We start from the raw sequence: 27,516 nt of genomic DNA, 5'->3' as shown, positions 1-27,516 counted from the left end.
ATCGATATTGCTGTAATGCACGAACGTATATAAAAGGTGGTTTCTGGTGTTAGGGTTTAGGCAACTCGTAGATTGTAATTTCTTCGATTAAGAGGTATGTCATTCTCAAACCATAGATATTAGGGCATTCGAATTTCACATTTCTGGATGCTTTTACTTTTGAAATTCTTTGTATCAGTTGATTGGAATTGATAATTCAAAAGGTATTAAATAAGCAGGCGACCGTGCAATTAGGAGAAGATGTTTCTCTTTCTGCTTTTTGTCTGCTGTATTAGCGAAATTATGGTAATTTGACCGATGTGTGGAGTAGTTAAAATCTATATCGATGCTGCAGTATTTACAAAATGCCAGACCAATACCATTTTGATTTCAAATTCAGATCTTCTACGCTTCAAATTCTAAGATTGACACGGATGTTTGAGATTTTAACTTTTAATCTTCATGGTGATAGCTATTTGCTGTTTAATGTACACATCTTTTTTTTTTTTTTTTTTTTTAAATCTTTTATCAAAATAGTTCTTATCAAGTTTTCAAGTTGCTTAAATACCACATTTGACATTATTTTTATTATTTTGTTTTTAGGCTATATATATAACTGATGACATGAGTATCCGACAATTAGCCTATTAAGATGGAATTGGGGATTTTTTTATCTCTCATTTGATCATTCGTATGTCACTTTTTTATTTAGTTTTGCTATTTCAGAAATACATTTTTATATCTCTTCTTATGGTGTTAAAGGTTAATAACTTCTTTTGGTGTATCCACTTTTATTATTAGTGCAAAAATTCGGTTCCCAGTTACTTTTTTTTTTAAAAAAAAAAAAGGAAGATTGGTTATGATGTAGCATTATGTCTATCACTTTTTTGGATACTAAATTCCAATAAACCATGTCTTGGTCAAGATAACACTCATCCACATATAGCTAGCTAAAAGAGTTATCATATTGCTATGAACTCAAAAATTGAAAGTGAATCAAGAACAGAGATTCTGAGAATAAGTGATTGTAATGTCAAATCTCAATTAAAATCAAAAACTTCAAAAAAAAAAAAAGATAACCCTAGCGTGTTCGAGAGGCTAGTCTCTCCCTAGATAAAATACGATATATGAAAATAAGATAACTCTCTCTCTTCTACCTGTACGCCTTATAAATACACCGTAACAATGTAAATAATGTGAAATACCTAAATTACCCCTTCACTAACAGATGCTCATTTATTTTGCGAAGTTTCCAAAAAAAAAATGTGGACTTAAATGGATGTGTAGCACATATTTTCAAACAACCTTGATACATTTACAAAAGTGGAAAAATATTGAAGATGTGATTTGTTGAATCGGTGTTAGGAAATAGAATTTTGTTGATGAGACCCCTGTTGGAGGCCGTAAGATGATAAGACCAGCCCTATAAGCAGCACTACCTGATGCATTATTACTGCTATGATCGTTTCCATATTTAGTTGCGTTAGGATCCAACATGTATATATCAGAGGTATTCTTATGAGCTATCTAAGTAATTGATTTTATTTTACATTATAAAGTGCAGTTGATATGGGATTGTGATTTGTGGAGCCAAAAGAGAAGGAATGATGGTTATCTAGCTAAAAACAGAAAAGAAGCAGCAATGAGAATGGATATGGATTCTAAATTGTGTTCGGAATCACAAGAAAACTAGGATATATTGTATCTATGTGCTTGACTGCATATCTGAACGAGGTATAACAACAGAGAATGGAGTTTGATCATGATCATGTTAGGAGGCGAGTGGTCGAAGAAGACAGATTGAGCAGCTTGCCAGATGAGCTTGTTCATAAGATCCTTTCCTATTTTGACATGAAATATGCTGTTCAAACGTGTTCGTTGTCATCAAGATGGGAGCTTCTCTGGACATCAATGCCTTGTCTTAACTTGTCAAGTAGGGAGTTTAGTTGTTTACGAAAGTTTGGCAAATTTGTTAATCATGTTTTGTCTCACCGCAACCATCAAGTAGAAGTGTCTTCTGTAAAGCTACATTTCAGTGGAGCAGCTAGTCAGGTTTCCGTGAGAAAAGATTGCAAGTTATATGTTCTCTCACAATGTCCAACAACTCACTGTCACTAGTTGGCCCAAAAAACACCATGAATTCCCTCCTTCCCTTTTTAGCTCTCAGACTCTTAAGCATCTCACATTGATTAACCGCCCTCTTTATACTTCACCTTGCATTACACCCAAAACACCTTGGGATTTCCCAGCTTTAACAACTTTGCGTCTTAGCCACATCACATTGTGTGATGATCACACCGAAAAGTCTCTTGATCTTTTCTCCAAATGTGTAAACTTAAAGAACCTCACTGTAGAAGATTTTCATTGTCAATATCCAAGTAGTTGACATCATTACCCCTCGACTTTCTAATCTCATGCTTATCGATGGCAGACGCTCATTTGTCATCAACCTGGTTGCACCTCAACTTGAACATCTCACAATAATTAATTGTTCAATCGATTACTTGAATGCTCCACCAGGACTTTCATCTTTGTGCTACACGGGTGATCTTCCTCAACAATTCTCCAAAGATCGATTTCATTCTCTGAACAAAGTGTCGATCTGTTGTTATATGTACAGGCCATATAAGGAGAAAGTTGCACGCAAGGCTATTAAAATGCTTCAAGAGCTCCATAGTGCCAGATATCTCACACTTAATGTGGACTTTGTTGAGGTATGTTGATATCATGATTCATGTCACCCATTTGTGGCATCTAGTGGTGCTTCCGTTCCATGCGAGTATAACTGAAGTTCAAGATGAATTTTAATTAAATACTTGGTAGAACAGCAGGTATACAATCTTATATATAATTATGCATCTTTAATGTATCAAATTCTTGTCAATTTTCTTTTTGCAGTGTCTTTCCTCTCATCCTGATTTATTAATGCACCGTCCTTCACCTTTTAGCAACTTAATCTGCTTGGCTATAGACTCCAGCCTGAGGATCAATGATGCATACAAAGTAAAAATGTCTACCGAAGCTAGAAACTTCTTTCTTGAGAACTCTCCAAACGCCACATTCATCATGGAATTACCCGAGGTACTTTTACAGAATCATATACTCATTGCAACCATTTTCTCTTAACTTAAAAATTCTTGCAAACTCTGTAGCCACCACCTACAAAAACAATGAAGCAGAAAGAAGCTAGGGCAAAAAAGGCCAAACGAGCTGCAGAGATTGCAAGCCATATGACAGAATTCCAAGCCTTAATGTTAGATCATGAAAATGTTGAGCGAAAGCAGGCTAAGGAAAAGGCTAAGGTACCCTTCGAGAAGGTTATGGCAGAAATGAAAGCTCAAGTAGGGAAGATGCATACTGAGACTGCAAAGAGACTTATGGAAGAGTTTAAGATCTGTGTGGAGGAGTTGCGGGTTCTTGTTAAGGAAGAAAAAGCAGAAATTAACGCCATCATTTCAAAGGAAGCCCTAATCAGATCATTACTGGAAAATATGCCTAAGAGAGAGAGGACAGTGGTTGAAACATGCTACTCTCAACAGCTTGTGGAAACAGAAGCACTACATGTTCGTCTAGCCTCGGAGTTTGTGGCTTCAGAAGGAATCTTTTTTCGTGAAAAACTCCTGACTTGTATCTTAGAACACCTCGCATCATCTTCCTCCACAACAACAGTAAGTTTCTGATTTCATTTATGACTCTGCGTAATTTTGTATATTTGTACTCCTGAATCCAATATTGATGCCTTTTTAACTTTGCTTAATGTAAGATTCTGTTAAAAGGTAATATAATGCAAACTTGTCATTTATAGAAGAATGGTCTTAATATGTCATTTATTCAATTGTAGAGGGGTGTTGTGGTATCTTTTGGTTTTGCAGGTATAATTTGTACGCGGGTTGTTTAACCCGGATCCGGGTTTGCCCCGGTGTATTTAATGTTGGTTTCTTCTCATTTGCGTAGATTAGATGATAAGTTTTACTCTCTCACTCATATTGTTCTCTCCAGTTTAGGGTTTGTATTAGGGTTTCTGTTCGTATTCTTTTGATTTTGTTTCAGTGAGTTCTTGTTGATCATTAGAGAGCAGAGTGTTATTGTAGTGAGGTTTTCTGTGTAATCTGTTTGATGTAAACCAACTGTTTCATATATAAATGAAATGTTGATGTTGGGAAATTATGAGTTTATACTTTCGTACATGGTATCAAAGCAAAGGTTCAACTATTCAATGTAAAAATTGTGGTCTAAAAGGACATACTATTGAGAAATGTTATAAAATAATTGGATACCCAAAGGATTATAAACCTAGGAGTGATGTTAATCAAAATAATCAAGTTAAAAATTTTAATGCAAACTCATCTGTAGTTACTACTGGATCAACTGATCCTGGAGAATCTGAGAGAATCTGAATTTCCTCAGCTTACTAAGGATCAATATGTCAAGTTTCTTAGTCTAATAGGAGAAAGAAAGTGCAATGAGGAAGCATCTGTCAGTTCCAATATGGCAGGTACTTGCTTGTTTAATGTTTGTAATTCATCTTATAATGGTAATAAATGGATAGTTGATTCTGGTGCTAGTCAACATATGATAGCATCAGAATCTCTTTTGCATGATACTGTGGATGTATCTAAGCTTAATCTTCTTGTTAGTCACCCTAATGGAACTTGTGCTAAAATAGAAAAAATTGGAAACTTAAATATTTCAAACTCTTTAACTCTTTTTGATATGTTTGCTGTTCCTGAGTTCAATGTCAATCTGATGTCAGTTCACAAAATCTGTAAAGATAATAAGTGTGAAGTTATTAATGAACATAGTTGCAAAATTCAGGATTTACACTCAAAGGAGATGGTGGGGAATGGTAGTGAAACTGGAGGTCTCTATTATGTTGATAGTGTACCTTCTGGTAATTCCTTTACTTCTAATTATGTTATATGTTATGTTTCTAAATTAACATGGCATAGTAGACTTGGTCATCCTTCTGACCAAGCTCTGAATTCTTTAAAGACACATCTTAAATTTGGAAATGAGTCTTTACCTCCTTATGATGTTTGTCATAAGGCTAAACAAACAAGGAATTCTTTTCCTACTAGTCAGCATGTCACTTCTTGTTTAGGTGAACTTATTCACTTAGATGTGTGGGGTTCTTATAGAGTGATCACTTCAGAAGATTTAAGTTCTTTCTTACTATAGTGGATGATTTCACTAGGGCAACTTGGATTTACTTGCTTAAGTCTAAAAGTGAAGTTTTTTCTTGTGTTACTACTTTCTTTAATCTTTTGGTGAATCAATTTGAAGTTAAAATTAAAAAGGTTAGGTCTGATAATGGGACAGAGTTTTTAAATCATAACATGAAAACTTTTTTTGAGAATAGAGGTGTTATTCATCAAACATCTTGTGTTCATACACCTCAACAAAATGGGGTGGTTGAAAGAAAACATAGACATATTCTAAATGTAGCTAGATCATTAATGTTTCAGTCAGGTTTGCCTTTGACTTATTGGGGTGATTCTATTTTAACTGCTGTTTTTTTGATAAATAGAACTCCCACTTCTGTATTAAATGGAGCCTCTCCTTATGAACTTGTTTATAAGTCTATTCCTAGCTTTGATAAACTTCGTGTTTTTCGGTGTCTTTGTTTTGCAACTAAACTGAATAACCTTGACAAATTTTCTGAACGTGCTGAAAAATGTGTTTTACTTGGGTATTCTTTGGAACAAAAAGGTTATAAGGTTTTGAGTCTTGATTCAAATTTTGTTTTTGTTTCCAGGGATGTCAAATTTTATGAATCAGTTTTTCCATTCAGGCTTGATTCTTTTTCTGGTGATAAAACTACTAGTTTTAATAATCCAAGTGACCCATTTTCCTATGATGACCCTCAATTGTCTAGTTCACTTCAAGAAAATAATAATTTAGGTGATTTAGGGATAACCCTTCATTCTGAAGGTACTGGAGCAGATCATAACCTGGATGAGACCTCTAATGATGAGGTCAGCAACCAAAGTGACAAGACACATGTGCAACCGAATGTTGTGGATGTTCCTAGTTCATCTATTATGTCTGAGGATAGTATCTTAGAGCAAAATAATCCTTCTGATGATCACTTATTAGGTACTACTCGATCTGGTAGAAATGTTCGTTTACCAACAAGATTTAATGACTTTGTTGTGGAAAGTTCTCACAAGTATGGGTTAGAAAAGTCTGTGAATTATTCTTTGTTAGCCAATGATAGTAAATGCTTTGTGTCTAATCTTAATAAAACATTTGAACCTAGTACTTATTCTGAAGCTTCTACTGATCCAAATTGGATCAAAGCTATGAATGAGGAAATGGAAGCCTTATATAGGAATCATACTTGGGATATTGTTGATCTTCCTAAAAACAGAAGTCCTATTGGTTGTCGTTGGATCTATAAAATTAAATACAAATCTAATGGTGAGGTTGAGAGATATAAAGCTAGACTAGTTGCTAAAGGATATAATCAAAGAGAAGGTATAGATTATGAAGAAACTTTTTCTCCTGTTGCTAAGATTGTTACTGTTAGGATTGTTATTTGTGTGGCTGTTAATAATTCATGGCCTCTTTATCAATTGGATGTTAATAATGCCTTTTTATATGGTGACTTGGTTGAAGATGTGTATATGACTTTGCCAGAAGGTTATCATACTAAAAATGATAGTAGAGTGTGTAAACTGGTTAAGTCTTTGTATGGTTTAAAGCAGGCTCCACGAAAGTGGAATGAGAAACTTTGTTCATCTTTGTCAGTTTTTGGTTTTGTTCAAAGTTTAAATGATTATTCTTTATTTGTTCGTTCAAAAAATAACACCATTGTCATTTTATTAGTATATGTAGATGATATAATTCTAACTGGTAACAGTTGTGTGGAAATTGAAAATGTAAAATCTTTTCTTAAGTCACAGTTTAGAATTAAGGATCTAGGGTTGTTGAAATATTTTCTGGGTATTGAAGTTCTTTCTACTGGTAATGGTGTGTGTCTAAATCAAAGGAAGTATTGTTTGGAATTATTACATGAATTTGGTATGCTGGGATCTAAGCCTGTTAAAACTCCTTTGGAAGTTAATTTTGTGTTTAATAGAGACTGTGATGATAATACTGATCTTATAAATAATATAACAGAGTTCCAGAAACTCATAGGAAAACTGATTTATCTCACTGTTATTAGGCCTGATATTAGTTATGTTGTTCAAGTATTAAGTCAGTTTATGCACAAACCAAGGAAATCACATTTAAATGTTGCTTTCAGATTATTAAGATACTTGAAAGAGTGTCCTGGTAAAGGTGTTTTATTTTCTAAATCTAGTATTTTTGATATTGTTGGTTATGTGGATGCTGATTGGGCCAAGTGTTTGACAACTAGGAGGTATGTTTCTGGGTATTTGGTATATTTAGGTAACACTCTTATTTCTTGGAAGAGTAAGAAGCAAAGCACAGTGTCCAGATCCTCAACAGAGTCTGAATACCGTGCTTTGGGTTCAGTAACATGTGAAGTGTTGTGGGTTTTAAAGATTTTAAGTGATCTTGGTTTTAAAAATTTAACTCCTGTTAAATTGTTTTGTGATAATGAATCTGCTATTAAGTTAGCCTTAAATCCAGTTTTTCATGAAAAAACAAAACATTTTGAAATTGATGTGCATTTTGTAAGGGAAAAAATTGAAAATAATGTTTTAAAATTAGTTAAGATAGATTCTTCTAATCAAAATGCAGATATTTTAACTAAGTCCTTAAGTTCTTTTCAACATGAATACTTGTCAAAAAGACTTGGACTTGTAAATTTGTTTTCTGGTAAATAAATTTGTATAAAATGACAAGTTTGAGAGGGGGTGTTAAAAGGTAATATGATGCAAACTTGTCATTTATAGAAGAATGGTCTTAATATGTCATTTATTCGATTGTAGAGGGGTGTTGTGGTATCTTTTGGTTTTGCAGGTATAATTTGTACGCGGGTTGTTTAACCCGGATCCGGGTTTGCCCCGGTGTATTTAATGTTGGTTTCTTCTCATTTGCGTAGATTAGATGATAAGTTTTACTCTCTCACTCATATTGTTCTCTCCAGTTTAGGGTTTGTATTAGGGTTTCTGTTCGTATTCTTTTGATCTTGTTTCAGTGAGTTCTTGTTGATCATTAGAGAGCAGAGTGTTATTGTAGTGAGGTTTTCTGTGTAATCTGTTTGATGTAAACCAACTGTTTCATATATAAATGAAATGTTGATGTTGGGAAATTATGAGTTTATACTTTCGTACAGATTCCTACACGTTCCACATCCAACATCAACCCTATGCCGTGAACCACCCACCCAGGTAACCCTTATATTCTCTACAACAGTAATTACTAATTAGCGGGGTGGGATGTGAATAATATGATTTTTTTTTTCAAAAAAGAGGCTGATTCAATACCAGTTTCGAACGTTACTAAACTGAGATATTGTTTTTCTTTTTGAAAAACTCTCGAATTAGTAACGAGAATGAAAACTTTTTTTCCTTAAATTCTAGAACAAACTGGATACACCACGTTTCATCTCGACCAATTTGGTATAAATTCAGCTAAATTATCATTATTATATTTTTTTAGTGATGTCGTTTATTAAAAATAATATATGTATATTTTTTTTTATTAATTTATAGTTAATAAATTAAGTAAATATATTGAAAAGGTTGGGAGGTTATAGAATAGAAATAAAAAACAAAGCGTTAAAAACTTTATATAAATAGAAACAATATAGATAAATTTTCCAATACTTATAAAATAACAATACCTCTATTAGTCACATATTACAAATAAGGGTTAATGCATGACTTTTAGTAGTGGGATTCAACCGTGACTTTAACACGTAGCTTCAACTTTTATTGGCAGGGATGTTAATGATTATGCCAATATGAAGATGTTAGTCCTCATTGGATTCATGAAAAAGTCGGATGTATCATCGTTTGAATTGGCTTTTGTTACATAAATTATTGAATCTTACTCTTTTGGTTCTTTTTTCTTCAGATTTTTTTTTTATTACTATATGCCTTAGCGAATGTTAATGATTTTTTTTTGAAGATTACAACACAAAAACTCAGTTCTTTACAACAATGTCACTCCTTGCAATAATGTCCTTCAATTTCTTTTTGTTGTTCCTCTAGTTGACTGTTTCACAGCTCTCGATAGCAACCTTCATATAAAAATAAGCATCGTCCGTGAAAATTCTTTGCAACAACAAAAATGCTAATGTTATGGGCAAAAGCGGAAATGAGTTGTGAATTGAACAAAAACAATCGTCTTCTTCACAAAGATAATCACATTGGTTGGTACTAGAGGACTTTGCAACCCCTTTTATCTTATTTTATTCATCATGTATGACCTATAGACATACTTTTGAGTTTTGAACACAAAGATATATGAAAGAAACGAGGAAACGAAAATCGAGTTTGTGTGTGTTGACTCCACCTCTTTTCATAGATGAAATTTCACAACCTTTTGGAATTTCTCTACAAAAAAAATGCCAATTAGTAACAAAAACAAAATGGTCACCTCGAGTCGTCACTAAACGATTTGGTGACCAAACTTTTGGTCGTCACTATAGGTCCGTTAGAAAAAATGATTAGTGACGAAATATAAAAGCGGTCACTAAAGTGATGAAAATATACTGGTCACTAAATCTGTGACGACCCGTTTCGTCACTAAATGTCGTCATTAATTAATGAAAGTCGTTACTGTTTTATCTAATTAGTGACCAGAAAAAATCGTCATTGTCTTATCCGATTAGTAACCATAGAAAGTCGTCACTGGTTTATCTAAGTAGTGACCATAAAAAGTCGTCACTGATTTATCCAATTAGTTACGAAAAAAGCTCATCACTGATTTTTGTTGCTATTTCTTATATTTAACCAATTTAACTAACTAGCATGAAACTAGTCAATGGTAAAGATATAATATGATCAATTTATCAAAATTAATCTCATGAAATAATAAACATAAATTGTTCATAGATTTAATAGAACCCAGAGTATACGGTACTTAAATAAATAAAAAAATATACAAAGTAGGATTATACAAGATATTCAAAGAATATGGATTCGACTCTTTATCATAAAAAATATAAAAAGATTTGCTCCTTGGCCAACTCGTCGAGTTTCCGTTGCAACTCGCCAAGTTCATGTGTGCCAACAACCGGGAAAACCCTAACTGACTCGCCGAGTCACCCCACTGACTCGTCGAGCCCACGACAATCTTCATCGGACTCGCCGAGTTGACCATGCAACTCGCCGAGTCCCTTCAGACCATTTTCCATTCAGATGATTTTTAAGCCATCTTAAGGTTCCATATTGCAGATCCAGCTTCCCAAGGCATGTTTATCACGTAAAGTTGCAAACTTTACGTGCATGCAAGGCTCTAAAGTCTTATAATGACAAAACCAAGCTTGTAATGGAGTTTTACACTTAAGGAGGGGTTCATACTTGCCAAAGCTGATAGCTTTATGGACTTAGAGACCAAAGAGAGTTCAGATCTGAAGCTATAGCTTCAGATCTGAGCTCATGCCCAAGAATAGCTTCATAATATGCTAGAAAAGCTCAAATCTTTAACCAAACGAGATCTAGAATGAAATGAGGTCAAGGTAATGACTTGATACCTTCCAAAAGATGCCAACTGAGGTAGATACCAGATCCCCACATGTTCCTTGCTTCTAGCCACTTGCTCCCCAAGCTCTCCTTACAAAGATCCTCCTTCCAAAGCTTAAACCACACAAGAATGATGCACACACACGGATTAGGGTTTATGGACTATCAAGAGGCTGTAAGGGGAGGTTGAGGAGGCCAATGATCCTTTAAATAGGGTGCAAAACCCCGGAAATTAGGGTTTCATCCTCCAGCTCCTACTCGTCGAGTCCCTTCTTGGACTCGGCGAGTAGGTCACTTAAACACGTGAACCAACCCGCTGCTACTCGACGAGTCAGGCAACCAACTCGTCGAGTAGACCTTGAAATCATGAGAATTTATAACCATAAATTGATACTCGAGAATCGGGGCGTTACAATTCTCCCCCACTTGAACTAGACTTCGTCCTCGAAGTCTGTTGCGGTGAACATCCTCGAATAGTGCTCCCGCATCTCTGCCTCCGGCTCCCACGTCCACTCGGACCCTCTTTGGTGCTCCCACTGTACCTTTACCAAAGGTACCTCCTTGTCCCGCAGAACCTTCACCCCTCTCTCCAGAATGGCCACAGGCCTCTCCACATAATCCAGGCGCTCACCGACCTGAATGTCATCCAACGATACTACCGCCTCCTGATCCATGACGCACTTTCGCAACTGCGAATCGTGAAAGGTGATGTGAATCCCAATCGAACCTTTTCATAAGGTCTATCCTTCATGCCACTTTTCCAACTTGACAAAATCCTGATGATCCAAAGTATCGGAAACCCAACTTTCCCTTTTCCTGAAGCGAACCCTTTTTGTGTTGACAGGATATTTGTCCCAAAAATATCATACCAAATCGATCCACTAAAACACGAACACACATGCCTGGCCCAATCAGCCTCGGGCTGGAAAACCAAACATATCAGGTCCAATCGATCATAGGGTCCGGTCATCCTCAGGATGGAATAACCTAGATTGGAATACCTCTATGAACCTAACTCGAGTCTACTCATAACTTGAGATCCAAGGATCTATCCTTGCGTCTCATCCACCATCCTCAGATTCGTCACAAACGAGTGCAACTCCCCCGAATCTTCAACAATACATCCAATCCGAACGCGCTCCTACAACAGACATAACCAACACAATCTCTATACCCACAGCCTATGACTGGAATACCCTTATGTGGTCCTCAGCATAGGTCTGGATTGCCTCCAAGCCCACAACATGAGTCTGGTATGCCCTCTCCGGCCCTCAGCTCATGACTGGAATGCTCCCGATGACCGAACGACACTACTTTCGTCACTTCAGTTGCCCAACACTCCGGCCCTGCAGATATCCACTTTCCTCCGCCGCTCGAAGGGCCTAATCGAAGCTCCTCTCATCAACGAACAACATAACGATACAAAAACTACTACTACACATGAATCCCAAGCCATAAACCCACTTCAACTCTTCCTGCTACCATATGATGTTTCTCAGGCGAAGTCGAAACCTCCTAGGTCCCAACATGTCTGCCCACCACCCGAACATCGGACACCTCACCGATTACTGAACCAAAAGACACACACAAACAGCAGTCCCACGCGTCTCCCAAAAAGAAACCGACTGGCTGGACTTGCTTCCACGCCCTGCCATCAACTTCAGCCAACATAATGAACGTTACATGACCCACGTCAGCCTCACATCCTACCTAGTCTTCAGTGACCCATCTTCTGCTTACTTCAGACACGCTATGGCTCTTTCACAGATGAAACCAACCCAAGACACATCACAATAACTCAAACCATCATCAACATACCTACCACTACCGGCCAACCAGTACGACACTCATATCTAACCCATATCACCCCCTTCGGGTTGGAATACCAACATGTCTAATCAATTCAACTATCGAGTTGAAATTCTTAGGGTTTGTTGGCCTACCGCCTCAACCCTACTTCTCCCATTGAGCTTCTGTGCCTACGACTTTCAGTCGGCTCGCACCGGGTATCTTGGCCTACCGCATAAAGCAGGACCGCCTCAACCCTATCCAAATGCCATATACGATCATGAGAAAGATCTAACCTGGTTCCCAGAACCTGAATGAAAGGATATCCTAATCCCAAGCCTTCCTAAGGCTGACGAATACCCAATCGGATCTACTTCCCAGTCCTCAACTGGAGTATTACCCGATCCAAGAAGATTAATCCTTTAAGGCACTCCGAACTAATGAGATCACCAAGATCCTCTGTACTCCATCCGATCTCTAATAACAACTTCCGATAAACCCAAAAATACACCGGAGTCCTCAGCCTACTCCATCAACATGTTCAATACATGGGTACAGATCTGCTGATTGTTATAGCATAGCAGCATACTCAATACCCGCACATAGATCTACAAACACATACAAAGTCTTCAGTATTACTGGACCGCCTCACCAGGCCTTCAGTCTATCTGGACCACTCTCAGAACCTTCAATATGTCTGGACCGTTCTAAAATATTAAGTATCTCCCTGGACCACCCCTCCTGGTGATCCTTCCCATGCAAACTGTTCTCACCCACTTGGGGTTCCGAACTCCTGATCCATTTCGTGGACTCAAACTCTGGCCTAACCCTAGGCCTCATATCGATTGTCCACCCTTTCGGAAATCCATGGTCTGCCCCCTGATCCGCGTGTCTACCACATACGCTGAATAACCCGCACACCCGTGCTGAATGCACTGCCGAGCCCTGGCAGCTAAAAAAACCCTCAATCTATCAATCCAAAAACCCTCAGAGTCGAGCACACCCTCGACCGAATACTCAAACTGAGCTCAATTCCTGACTAGAAATCCAACCTGGTTCCGCAACTTGTGCTATCAAGCACCAAGAAGACGTGTTTCTTATGTTGGGAAGTTTATCGAACCCCCAATCAACTCAACCCTCAAACCAAGCAGACACTAGGGCCTCCATTCTCCCGTCGGGTTGTGAAACTTATCCCCGTTTCAAAACCTCTCCTGCTCTGCATCCCAGGGTAACTCTCCCCCACTTAGATTTGACTAAGCCTTCATAATACATGAATATTGGAGGATTCCCAATCCTTCTCGCTTCCTAACGATCAACCCGATGACAACCAACTCTTTCTCGCTAGTGCTCCATCACTAGCCAATCCCAGTTGATCACACACTTCTTAAGAACCAGGTGAACACTTCCTGAACCCCAGTGAACCGACGGTCACTAATGCTTGGATGACCTTACACTCAAGTCCTGAAGGCCACAACATAGATGCTCCAACTAATACCTCGACAACGAGTTACTTCTCTTGGCGCTTTAGTCCGTCAATCACTAACGGTTGCTAACCACTGAATCCTAAAAATGCTGAATAACCCTTCTGTGGGACCCTATATGCAGACCTCCCACATAATACCCCTTTTCCAAAGGTGTTCCAAACAAGCTTCCTGCTCTCGGGCTCTAGAAATCATTCTCTTCAGGGTTCGCACCCTGAATCACTTACCAGCTCAAACGCCCACAGCTGAACTGCAGCAGCTGAAACAACCTCTGCCCTAAACCGGACTACAAACTACTCCCAAGACATAGTCTACAATCCCAAAAGTGCAATAGATCGCACAATCAATCCTTACCGTTCGATACAAGAGATCCAAGGCAAACCGGACCTCACAAATACTTATGCCACGTCGACCCCCCCTGCGCTCACCGGCGTTGAATTAATGTTGCCTATTCCTGCAACCAACTGACCCCGAGCTGGAATACAACCTGATCTTGGGGTCACAAGTCTGCTCACTCCTTCGAGCTCAAAAAACTGAGAGGGCACAATCCTTGCTCTACAAAACGACAATCCAGTCCCTCAATAAACCATTCCCCTTCCAGCTGCAAAACCCCAGCTGAACATAATCATCACTCCCTTCCGGAGTTCCCGCGACTCACATTCCGGCCTCGAGCAAACCCCCGAGCCTCAAATCTAGAAACCCACGTGCTAGCCTCTCCCGCTCAACCCACATGAATATAACGAGTACAGATCATCTTCCTGATCCCAAATAACTACAGCCCTCTGCTCATCAGAATATGTACCAGTGACAAGTCCCGGTACCGGAAAGCTCGACCAGCTCTTCTCCCTGCCGTCGTTACAGCTGCGGAAGCTGCTGCGGCAGCCGTCTCAGCAATGGTTGCATGGCGCTCGACAAAATACTCAACCATGGCGGTCTTGAAAGACCCAATCATCTCCGGAATCTATCCCCGAACGATCTCGATCACCTCCTCCCGGATGATCTCCCTGACATAGTCCTCCGACAATATTGGCCTATCCTGGCTGCCAGTTCTCGATCCTGATCCGAATCCGGTCTCAAAATGTCTCAAATAATCCATACCATAACAGGGAACCAACTTCCAACTAAACCCTAGGGGTTGTGACTTCCTTGCTACGCATATGGGTCCTGTGCTTTCAGTAGTACGGGCCCATATTACCTTCCACACCTACCCATGTTTGTCTCAAGTATCACCACAACACCCTAACAATATACATAGACATAGCGAGCGCTTAATCCTCACTCCTAGAGGAAAGTTAAATATCTCATAACTGACCTACCGGTCCCACGCAATCCACTCATCCATGAAACTTCCACCAACCCTGCAGCACTAGTGTATGCTAGCCATACATAACGCTGGACCCTATATACTTTTGAATATCCAACCCTAACCTAAGCCCCCAATCAGACAAGAACAGAACATAAGGCCAAATCAAACATTCTCAGGCTATAAGATCTTAGTTATGTATAACCGTGATGCATACACTAAACAACTACAGTAATGATGTCAATCTCATATAAAGGAAACCCTAGGCTAGCAGGAATCATGTAATCATGCAATTCTATCCTGCAATTCCTGAAGATCCCTAGCCTAGTACTAGCATGCTGTTCTAACATATCACAATATCAAATAACATTATGGTATTTTGGGGTCTACTTACTGGCTCCGGCTGATCGTACACTTCGCATCCTCTTTTACTTATTTTGAAAACCATTTAAAATCATTTTGAAAATCTTTCCTTGATTTGAGACTGGATTCACACGAGTGTTCCTCCAATTCACTCAAACCAAGGCTCTGATACCAACTTGTAACACCAATAAAATTTGAGCCAATTTAAAACTTTTTAAATCATTTGAAACCAATCAATTATTACAATTTGTTTTCAAAATGATTTATACATCAGAGTTCCCAGAAATCATAATCATCAATCGAGGAAGTGTACGGTCATGCCTTCGCCTTCCCGCGGCCATCCGCTGAACCTAAAACAATAAACTGAAATTGTAGGCCCGAAAGCTTAATGAGTTACCCCCCCTAAAATACCAACCTCATATAACCATAATCATATCATATCAACAAATATAGAACATGCATGCATAATGAGCCTTCAGCCTGACTGGACCGCTTCGCAGGCCTTCAGTCTATTTGGACCGCTCTCCGAGCCTTCGGCATGACTGGACCGCCTTGCAGGGCCTACAGCCTATCCGGACCGCTCATCGGGTATGTTGGCCTACAGCACAAAGCAGGACCGCCTCAACCCAACCCCCAATTAAACAAACATGTGCACATAAATATCATACGCTAGCTCATATCATATAACAGTCAAACCGATCTAACAGATCACTAATCATAGCAATATCCCAATAACCGGGATACAGACCTAACCGGTCACTAATATAGCATCATCCTATAACCAAGACACTGACCTAACCAGGTCACAAACATAACATCATCCTATATACCAGGATACCGATCTAACAGATCATAATAGCATAACAACATCCTATCTACCAGGATACCGATCTAACAGATCATAACAGCATACAACATCCTATCTACCAGGATACCGATCTAACAGATCATAACAACATACAAGCATACTATAACCAGAATAACAATCCAAAGGGCCGACCTTGGTGCCTTAGACCCTGTTGATATAGTGAGGATAACTCACCTCACAACTATCGCGCTGAAGTGATAAGCTCCACTCTCGGATCACTGTCACAACTCCACCACCTATAATCACCATAAAACCATATCCATAATTTTCCAATTTCTCAAAATGCCCCCAGAAGTCAACTAGTCAACCCTTGGTCAAAGCCCAAGTCAATAGTTAAGGTCAACAGTCCATGTTGACCTCAACTCGTCGAGTACAACTATCCACTCATCGAGTTCCTTGAATAACTCTTTAACTCGCCGAGTCACTTGAGTGACTCTTCGAGTTCCTAATGTTTGCGGCCGAAAAATCCTTGGCCAACTCGTCGAGTTTCCGTTGCAACTCGCCAAGTTCATGCGTGCCAACAACCGGGAAAACCCTAACTGACTCGCCGAGTTACCCCACTGACTCGTTGAGCCCACGACAATCTTCATCGGACTCGCCGAGTTGACCATGCAACTCGCCGAGTCCCTTCAGTCCATTTTCCATTCAGATGATTTTTAAGCCATCTTAAGGTTCCATATTGCAGATCCAGCTTCCCAAGGCATGTTTATCACGTAAAGTTGCAAACTTTACGTGCATGCAAGGCTCTAAAGTCTTATAATGACAAAACCAAGCTTGCAATGGAGTTTTACACTTAAGGAGGGGTTCATACTTGCCAAAGCTGATAGCTTTATGGACTTAGAGACCAAAGAGAGTTCAGATCTGAAGCTACAGCTTCAGATCTGAGCTCATGCCCAAGAATAGCTTCATAATATGCTAGAAAAGCCCAAATCTTTAACCAAAGGAGATCTAGAATGAAATGAGGTCAAGGTAACAACTCGATACCTTCCAAAAGATGCCAACTGAGGTAGATATTAGATCCCCACATGTTCCTTGCTTCTAGCCACTTGCTCCCCAAGCTCTCCTTACAAAGATCCTCCTTCCACAGCTTAAAACACACAAGAATGATGCACACACAGGGATTAGGGTTTTTGGACTATCAAGAGGCTGTAAGGGGAGGTTGAGGAGGCCAATGATCCTTTAAATAGGGTGCAAGACCCCGGAAATTAGGGTTTCATCCTCCAGCTCCTGCTCGTCGAGTCCCTTCTTGGACTCGGCGAGTAGGTCACTTAAACACGTGGACCAACTCGCTGATACTCGATGAGTCAGGCAACCAACTCGTCGAGTAGACCTTGAAATCATGAGAATTTATAACCATAAATTGATACTCGAGAATCGGGACGTTACAAGTCATCATTTGAAAAATCATCTACAGATCCTAGGGTACTTAATTCTTGGGTATTTGAGGAGTCGCTTGCAATGGCTTGTAGTGAAGTCTGCATAATAGCAACATACAAAAAACATGACAAGTGTTTCTCACCCACTATTTTTGTCCCACTTTCAAATTAATAGCAACATACTTTGAAAGTGGTTGCTATACTATCACTACTAGAAAAAAGTTTTCCTTGACAAACAATGTTTATTGTAAATGCATATACATGACAGACAAATGTCTATCATTAAAAGCCATGTCATAAAGGAAAATGACAGGTGTTTACAACATATTTTGTACGTCATGATTTTTGATATAATTTTACAAAATGCATTTATATATATATATATATATATATATATATATATATATATATATATATATATATATATATATATATATATACACCTTAATAAACATTTAGCCTCAAATGTTGAATTTTAACAGGTACACCCCTTATAGCAGCATTTACAACAAATTTATGCATTCCTGAAAAATCATATCTTATCCAAGTACAAAGTCAAATGCAATATGTACAACCATTTAAAGCACTAACTGTATTATAGAAAATTAAGGAAGTAAATTGGTCAAAGTTGATTAAGTATTCCTCATTTCCAGCAAATTGAATCGATCTACCATATGAACTCTATATATCACCCTCTCCTTTCCTCACCCTCACTACCATCAACTTCACACCACCGCATCACCGTCTTTGTTCCTCCTTCTCCATCTCTAGAAACCATTGATCCACAACCTAAACCATCGTTGTTGGTATATTTCTCTCTAAAACCACACTCCACCGCTACCATCAGTCAATGCCGCCACCACTTAATCCCAAATCCATTCTCATCAGACTTTCTCTCATCGGATTTTTAGGGTTTTGGTTAACGTCATCGCCATAATTAAACCTAAAATAATTTTGTGGTCGTTATGCATTGATCCGTAACCCAAAATAATCCTCTGTGAATTGCCAAATTTGCTTTGTCTAGATGCTCTCCAGTTCCATGGCCAACGCGGATAATCATACCAGAACTCCCTTTTCTTAGTCACCCACATTAGATACATCTATTCATTTTGAATTTGAATACACATCCCATTCTCTCCCTCATCCTAACCCTAACCTTAGACACAACGGTAAAGCCACCAACCGGACCATTTACACCCGAGATCACACCCATAACCCTGTATCTCATACCAAAGCACCAATACGACTACTCTCTATATTGCCTCCTCCGTCATTCGTCTCTCTCTAAAGCGCTCCAACCCACCGCCGCCCTTCATCAGCAGCATTTTACCAGTCACGACACCACCTTTAACATTAATGATAATCGCACCACCATAATTGTCTTCTTCATCTCTCTATTCATAAGAAAAACTCTAACCATGTATCTGTGTACAACTCTGAAATGAGAGGAAATGAAAAGACGAACCTAGATGAAAATCTGGTCGGCTGGAGGTTAGTTTTTCACACTGATCTTTTATTTTTCTCCATTATTCTAGATTTTACATGTTCGTTTTGTATTTTTCATATGTCTGTAGGCAACTCATGTTTTTAAGCCATCAATTCGTCAATCTTTTAAGCAAATTAGAATAGTTTACAATACTTAATATGTGGCAAGCACGCTTTTTGTTATAACAAATCTGTGAGAAAATGATTATTTGGGTTTTTTTGCAGATTTGTTCTAGTTGGTGTTGGTATGTCACACTCTGCTTTTTTTCAAGATATTGTCTCTGTGTTTGTGTGTGTTTAGCTGTCTATGTAATCTGATAGTAGCTTTACATAGATATATGCTTATCTTTCCGATTTCTTAGAATCTCTTGCATTTGTTAATTGTATTTTGTGGAAATTGATAAAAAAAACCTGTGAAAGTGTCAATTTTTTACAATAAGCGAAGACCTGCTGTCAAATAATAAGCTGTCGGTTTTTTTGTGGAAATTGTTTCCCTTGCATCCAAGAAATCAAGTTTGAACCCAATGTTATGTTTGAACATATTGACAAGAAGCTGACTTTTGAGGGTAGTCAGGTATCTCTTTTTCAATTGCAATCTTTCTGATATCATTATTTCACTTTCTTCATTTCTTATATCAAGTGTTGACACTATTTGACTCCAAGCATGTTTCTGGTTTGATTTTCTCTATTATTATAGCTTTAAGCCTAGAAGAGCGTTTGCTTTCAGAAACCTCTGAAGGTTGAAAATATCACTATTGAAACTCCAACTTTACTGTTATATGTGGTTTCATACACTGAATACTTGGTGGTTTTATTTTGTTTGTTGTAGAAAAAGGATTTTCTATTCTTCAACCACCCACCCCTTTACTCTCCATCAGTTCCTGTACCCCACCCCTTCTCTTGGTCTTTTCCTTTTTTTTTCTATTGAAACACACACCATCACAAACATAATTCATTGCTATATTAGACATGTCCACATATTCGTTATGAATTAACTGCTACATTTCTTTTTTTGTTTTCATAGGTTCATATATATATATATATATATATATATATATATATATATATATATATATATATATATATATCCTGTTATGGTCTCACTGGTCTCATAGGTCCTTTTTACCCCTATCGTCTATAATATTTTATTTTTCTAAAAGTAACTGGCCATTATACCCCTACCACCTAAATCTGTTATTGTGTTGTGTGTGAATATATATTCAATTTAAACAAATATATAGTCTTACTTTCAGTTTCTTCCCAAAATAACATCCTACTTTCAATTAAAACCATTCTTTTATTGGGTTTGGGAAATTTACTGTACAGGGGAAGATTATGGACTTTTATCAGATGGTCTTAGTGTAAGTACTACATCTTTTGGGGTCTAATTGGAGATTTGGACAGTTTTACCCCTGAGATTGTTAATTTGCTTTTTAGTAATTGTTGTGTTTGGTTGCTGAGATTTTTTAAGGCCTTAATTCTTTCTGCTTTCTTGGTTGGTGGACCTTTCAGTTATGGTTTTGTGGTTGTTCAAAGAGAGTGTCAGGTGACCTTTTTCCCAATTGAATATGTTGTTTTTCTTTGGAATTATCTTAATAAATTTTGGATCGATAGATTATGTTGCAAGTGGCTGGTGGGACTCTTTTCATGTGGCTGCTGATGAGAATTGATTGGTACAGGGGATGAGAAGGATTATCGTATGAGGAAATGGTTAAATCATTACATGTGGATTGGTTAAATTTTTCTCTTTATTTGGATTGTAATTTTTTCAACTTTGTACTTTTTTATTTATCAATAAAGTTTGTAGAGGCCCGGGTCTCTTTGGAAAAAAGCAACATTCTTTTTATTTCCTTATTTTTTTTATTTCCTTCAACTGTTATTAATGAAAATGCACATAATGGCATTGTTGTTTTGTTATACCATCCAAATCCAAATTTTAAGGAATAACATACTACTTTTGATTTTGAAAGTACATCACTACATCGTAAAAAGCGTAAGTAAACTGCTTTGAAAAGTACATATAAATGATACGATAGATTCCAATTGGATTAATGAACAACGTTTGTCCCTCCATCTTTAGTTATTGGACCGTTGAATGTGTATGATCGTCATTGATCTTTGAATCGTGAATTATTTGTATGTGAACAACTGTTGCTAATTAGGTTTAATCTAATTATTTTAGAATTTAATATTAAGTCAGGTTTTTCCGAGTCAACTACCACAGGTTCAACAGTTTTTTTTATTAATTCGGCCGTTTCATTTGGTGTAGTAAATATGCAAAGACTTTCTTCTACTTGGCTCGGTCTCTTCACCGGGTCACGATCCAATTGGTTCGACCGACCGTGTTGACTTGGGTCTTATAACACTCATAATTATTAGTAATACAATTTATAATAGACTAAAAATATTTAAATTTTACATGAAAGAAAATTAGAAATGTGGCCCCCAATATATATTTTTGATTTTGGTTTAAGATCAAAATAGTTAGTTTTAAAAAGTAAAAAGATGGATTGTTTGATTTTGGTTTAAGGCAAAATGTTACTTTTTTAGACCAAACTTGCAAAAATCAACCGAATTTAATCACAAAAAATATATTTTACTCAATATAAAGTCATCGTTATAGAAGCTGCACCAAAATCCATAAAACCAATTTTTTTGGTTTATCCATTGAAAAAGGTATTTTATGGTTAACCACTCAAAATTTATTATTCTTTTTAAATAAAACACCACATGAAGCTTTTAATTATATTAAAACCGAAACAACTAACATACAAAATATATATAAACAAAACAACATTATAACTTTATTTTAAACCCAAAACACAACATACATGATAGATACTTTTAGTGTTTGAATGTTATTTTTCATAGTGTATTTTTTCGAATATGACATGATTCACAAAATTTATAGAAATGAAACTATTCATTGTCTTCAAGCAAGAAACTAATCGTTGTTGTTGCATCGCGCGAGTACCCCGCTAGCAACATACTTTTACTTTTAACCAAAAATAGCAACATAAGTTATATATATATATATATATATATATATATATATTAATGATAAATGATATATTTTCAATGCATTGCATCTTATTTTATTTAAATGTCATATTTTGCAAAGAAAACTACATGCTGATGCATTGCATGTTCTTCGTAATATGACATGTTTTCGAAAGAAACTAATCACAGAAAGATAACTATTCTCTGAAAAGAACTATTCATCGCACCAACATTCAATATTCACCGTTGAATTTAAACTAATCATTGTTTACCGAAAAGATACTTATGTCAATTAAGTCCCTATCAACATATCAACAAGCTTCATTTTCATTATGGTTTTGATATACACTAAAGAAATCGTTGAATTGACATTAATGTTTGGTCTCTATGGTTCCAAAATTGCTGAATTGACACAAATGTTTGGTGATACTTACCAATACAATTATGTCTTATTTTTAGTATGACATGTTTCCTAAAACAAAGTAATAACATAATTGAAAGTAATTATTGTCCGTCGAAAAGAAACTAAATGTCGAATCATACATGTTTCCGAATAGAAATAATTGCCGAAAAAACTATTTGCACCCGTCGCTTGGCGCGGGTAAATGACTAGTGTGTGTGTGTGTGTGTATATATATATATATATATATATATATATATATATATATATATATATTCTAAATTTGTACCAAATATTTTAATCAAGGTAAATTACACATTTAATGTCTAATAATGAAAAATAAAATCATACATATACAACAATACAAACCATTACACAAACCATAGTGTCGAATACAAAAATATGTTCACTTATCTTAGGACACGTAACTGACTGGGTCAGAGTTCGGCATCAGCTTTTGGAAGCTACAAGTTGTTGGTCAAATTTAGAAGTCATACTAGCAATTATAGTTACAGACTTATCCAAGTGGGAGACTGTTGGATTAGGTGTCTAAGCCCATAACTATATTTGGTATGTGCTTGAATTGATAGCAGCACAGTCCTTTTGGGTTGCCCTCAAACCTAGCAACTGGACAAGGAAATTATGAAAGGAGAGATATTGATTTATTATAAGATTAATAAATTAATATAAATGATTTATTAATATGTTAAAAGATTAATATATTAATTAGAAATCATAATATTTAATTAATAGTTAGCCAGAAGTTAATTAATTAGAATTGATTTTGGGGTTAACTGTATTAATTATAAAGTGCAGGGACTAGTTTGCAATTATCCAATAGTTGAGTGGAAGGTTCCAGAACCTCCTTGGAAGGGGGTGGACGAAATCTATAGGAGAAACCCTAATGATTTCATCCAAGGGGCTTGGATAAGTCCTTTGGATAAGCTTAGGCCCCAAGCAAAGGAACATTAGGGTTTTCCCTAAACCCTAGCCACCTCAGCTATATAAGGAGGCCTCTGGCTCCCAAAATCGGCACTCCTTCTCTTAAAGAAACCCTAGGCCGAAAATTGAATACCCTAGCCTCTCTCCTCACAAGTTTCCTTCTTGCTAGCTCTTGGGTGTGATTCCATTAGAGGCATTACATTTGTTGTGGTAGGCTTCCAAGAAGATCAAGATCAAAGGATTACCAATTGCTTTCTATAACAACTGAAAGGTATGTAACTCTATAACCCTAATTGGTTAATATCGAAAACAACCTCTCTCCTTAGGGTTCTTGTTTTTCAATTCAAAGTTATATGTTCAATAGTTAAAACATAGATCCAAAGTAGGTTGCATGTGAACTTAGGAATTGTTTTTCTAGTTTGTTTGTTTTACCTAAAACCCATCAGTGGTATCAGAGCCATTGGTTTTGTTTTAAATTGAATAGCTATAATAGTTGAATTGCAAATTAGGGTTTATATCTATTAAACCCTAAAAGGCCATGTTTTCGTTTTTAGGGTTTTTGGTTCAAAGGGTTTTTCGAAAAACCCTAGCCTCCATTAACCTTAATCGAAATTAGGGTTAGGGTTTTGAAAACCCTATCCTCCTCCCTTGAATTTCGAAATTAGCTTATAATTTGAGGGTTTTATTTTGGATAATTATTGCCTAATTGGATAATTATTACCTAATTGGATAATTGAGAAAAATAAGGAAATTATCCTTTACCCTAATTTTCGAAATTTAGAGGGATAAGGATTAGAATTAAAGTAATTGTTTAATTTGATTTAGATCATCTTTACAAGATTTAATAAATTAATTAAAAGTTAATTAATATATAATTATTAAATCCAGTTCTTGGTTTATTTTAAATTTGAAATTAATTGTTTAATATTCGAAAATTTATATAAACCCTAATGTTTTAAAAAGTTTAAAACACACCTTATATATATTATAATTAAAAGTTAAATATTATATATGTATAAGAATTGGTCAGTCAAATCGCTAGTATGCCTCATTCACGAAGCTAGTCTATAAGGGGGTATAAGGAAACTGCCTATAAAATGGAAGTTGAATGGGTGTTCACTCTCACCCACCGCTTCCTTGATTAGTGGAGGGTCGTTAGCAGAACGGATTTGATAGGACAACTAAATCTCATTAAAAGTATAATGTTATTAATGAAGTGCTAGAACATTATTTTACAAAAATCCCAACTCTAGTTACTTTAGGAAAAATGTGAAAGGTATGCTAACCCATGAAATTACACATTAGGCTTCATAAGTCGTTAGTGGAGCGCGTGTGGTTAACCGGCACACTAATTAGGACTAATAAAGAGTCGTAATGGGTATCTCATGATTATCATTTTTGATGGAGCGTGTGTGGTTTACCGGCACATCAATAGATAATGATAAAGACAATGAGGTTACCAAGTACATTTGCATGGTTATTCACATCTTGTTTGTGAGCCTCGGTATCCCAGTCACAAATAGAAGAGCATAATCCGAGATTAAAACATGCTATTGAATAGTTTCAATGTATCTCAAAAGAATTAGGAATTTCACTTCATTCCTTTCGTCTTTTGGTGGAATTAGTGAATCGTCATTCACTTACCTTTATGAAATTCACACTTGGATCTTGGCATCCCATTTCTAAGTTGTGAATCCTCATAGTTGGATCCTAACCTTAATACTATATTTTTGGGTTATTATATTAAGGTATCTTGAAATCTAACTAAAACTATCTTTCTTTTTAGATGTCTACTCCTGGAAACACTTCTGGTTCGTCATCCTCCAACCACAACTTCTCTTTGATCTCCATTTGCTCCAAAGTCGTTATGGATGGCTCTAACTATAGCGATTGGATGCGCAATATCAAAATGGCGCTCCGTTTTGAGGACAAATAGTATGTCCTTGAAAAGGAGCTCAAAGAGATTGATGCAACCAAAGCCGCTCCCGAAGAATATGCTGCCTACAAGAAGCACTATGACGATGCCACCAAAGTGGCATGCATCATGGTCGCAACCATGTCCCCAGAACTGTAGAGGTACTATGAGGACTACTGGCCCTTTGAGATGAACAAGGACCTTATGGAGAAGTACTATAAGCGAGCTCGTTAAGAAAAGTTTGAAGTAGTCAAATCACTCATGGCTTGCAGGATGAAGGAAGGAGAGTCGGTTGTTAGTCATGTGCAAAGAATGCAACGCTACCAAGAGCGATTGGTCAAGCTCAACGTGGAATTTGATTAGGAATTGGCCATAGACATGGTATTGAACTCATTGCCCGATAGTTATGGCCAGTTCATCCTAACTTATCATTTGAACAACACCGAGCAGACATTGGCCCAATTGCACAACTTGTTGCAGACAGCAGAGGCGGGAATGAAGGATAAAAGTATAGCCTCCACTCTTGCTAGTGCCCCTGTCTTGGCTATTGGACATGGAACGGGGAAAAAGAGGAAAGGTCTCCTAAGCAAAACTGGAAGGGCAAGGTCCAAGCTGGGTCATCTAGTAGTGGCCCAAAGGCCAAGCCCAATGCTACCATTCCCCATGTTTCTGATCCAAAGGATGCTGATTGCTTTTATTGCAATGACAAAGGGAACTGGAAGAGAAGCTGCCGAAAATATTTGCAAGATATCAAAGATGGCAAAGTGAAGTCGTCTTCAGCAGGTATTTACACTATTTCTTCTAATAACTCATTATCTTCTCGTTCATGGGTCCTTGATACAGGATATGGTTTTCACATCTGTTCTGATTTGCAGGGGCTAAAAGAAAGTGAGGAGGTGGAGCGAGGGAGGATAAACTTGATCATGGGAAACAGAAAGTCTTCACCAGTAACCAAGATCGGAGTTTATCAACTTTTGCTTAGTAATGATGTTAGATTAGACTTATTGAATTGTTGCTATTCTTCTGAGATGACAAGAAACATTATTTCATTTCATGCATTGTTCAGATAAGGTTTTAAATATTCTTTTAATGATTTGAATGGTTCAATTTGTGTTTATAAGAATGGTGTGTTTGTATTTGAAGCTTTACCTTGTGATGGTGTGTATGAAATAGTGAATTGTGTTGATAGCTTAGGAAATAGTGTGTTTAATATTGACTTGTCTAATAGTGTAGACAAGGCATGCGTGTGGCATTGTCGTCTTGGACACATTAACAAGAAACGCATAGCCCAGCTCCAAAAGGATGGAGTGTTGGAATCATTTGACCTAAAATCAGATGATATGTGTGAATCTTGTCTTTTGGAAAGATGAAAAAATCACCATTCACAGGGTCTTGTGAAAGAGGTGAAGGTCTGTTGGACCTCATACACACGGATGTATGTGGACCCTTCAGATCAACTACAAGGGATGCTAATCGATTCTATGTGACTTTCACTGATGATTATAGCAGATATGGCTATATCTACTTAATCAAACATAAGTCATAAACCTTTGAAAAGTTCAAAGAGTTTAAACATGAAGTCGAGAACCAATTGGGCAGGAAGATAAAGATACTTAGATCCGATAGAGGCGGAGAGTATCTTAGTATCGAGTTCAACGACTATCTAAAAGAATGTGGAATAGTTTCACAATTAACTCCTCCTAGGACACCACATTTAAAGGGTGTGGCTGAGAGGCGTAATAGAACCTTGTTAGACATGGTTCGTTATATGATGAGTCGTGCTTCACTTCCTATTCACTTCTGGGGGTATGCCTTAGAGACAGCCGCCCACATCCTCAATCTTGTCCCTACAAAGAAGGTTGCCAAAACACCTCACGAAATGTGGACGGGGAAAGTTCCCTCATTAGCACATATTAAAGTCTGGGGTTGTGCAGCTTTTGTAAGACGAGAGACTTATGACAAGCTAGCAGCTAAAAGTGAGAAATGTGTTTTCATTGGTTACCCAAAACAGT

The 27,516-nt window shown here is 37.2% G+C and overlaps 1 protein-coding gene across 2 annotated transcripts; it reads left to right on the top strand.

Annotated features, from left to right (window-relative positions):
• The first annotated feature begins 5 nt into the window (after positions 1-5).
• LOC145165743 (uncharacterized) lies at positions 6-4,143 on the top strand. 2 transcript variants are annotated; one of them, XM_079084576.1, is made up of 4 exons: positions 6-94; positions 1,544-2,693; positions 2,878-3,060; positions 3,132-4,143. In XM_079084576.1, the coding sequence occupies exons 2-4, from the start codon at positions 2,394-2,396 to the stop codon at positions 3,657-3,659; spliced, it is 1,011 nt and encodes a 336-aa protein (XP_078940702.1). In that variant the 5' UTR covers positions 6-94; positions 1,544-2,393; the 3' UTR covers positions 3,660-4,143. The 2 variants fall into 2 exon arrangements, with proteins under 2 accessions (XP_078940702.1, XP_078940703.1); XM_079084577.1 differs by having other exon boundaries at positions 7-94; positions 1,539-2,693.
• The last annotated feature ends 23,373 nt before the right edge of the window (positions 4,144-27,516 follow it).

Source organism: Lactuca virosa, chromosome 3 (assembly GCF_052849685.1).
Source record: "Lactuca virosa cultivar CGN04683 chromosome 3, Lactuca_virosa_CGN04683_v6, whole genome shotgun sequence".
Classification (NCBI taxonomy): domain Eukaryota; kingdom Viridiplantae; phylum Streptophyta; class Magnoliopsida; order Asterales; family Asteraceae; genus Lactuca; species Lactuca virosa.
The sequence above is the reverse complement of the archived record's forward strand: the minus strand, read 5'-3'. Positions and strand labels throughout refer to the sequence as shown.

What these genes read in the sequence shown, in the direction of transcription:
- LOC145165743 (XM_079084576.1), top strand. Translation starts at nt 2,394, where the DNA reads ATGCTTATCGATGGCAGACGCTCATTTGTCATCAACCTGGTTGCACCT. An exon ending in TTAATGTGGACTTTGTTGAG is followed by an intron (nt 2,694 to 2,877) that starts GTATGTTGATAT and finishes TTCTTTTTGCAG; the next exon opens with TGTCTTTCCTCTCATCCTGA. An exon ending in TCATCATGGAATTACCCGAG is followed by an intron (nt 3,061 to 3,131) that starts GTACTTTTACAG and finishes CAAACTCTGTAG; the next exon opens with CCACCACCTACAAAAACAAT.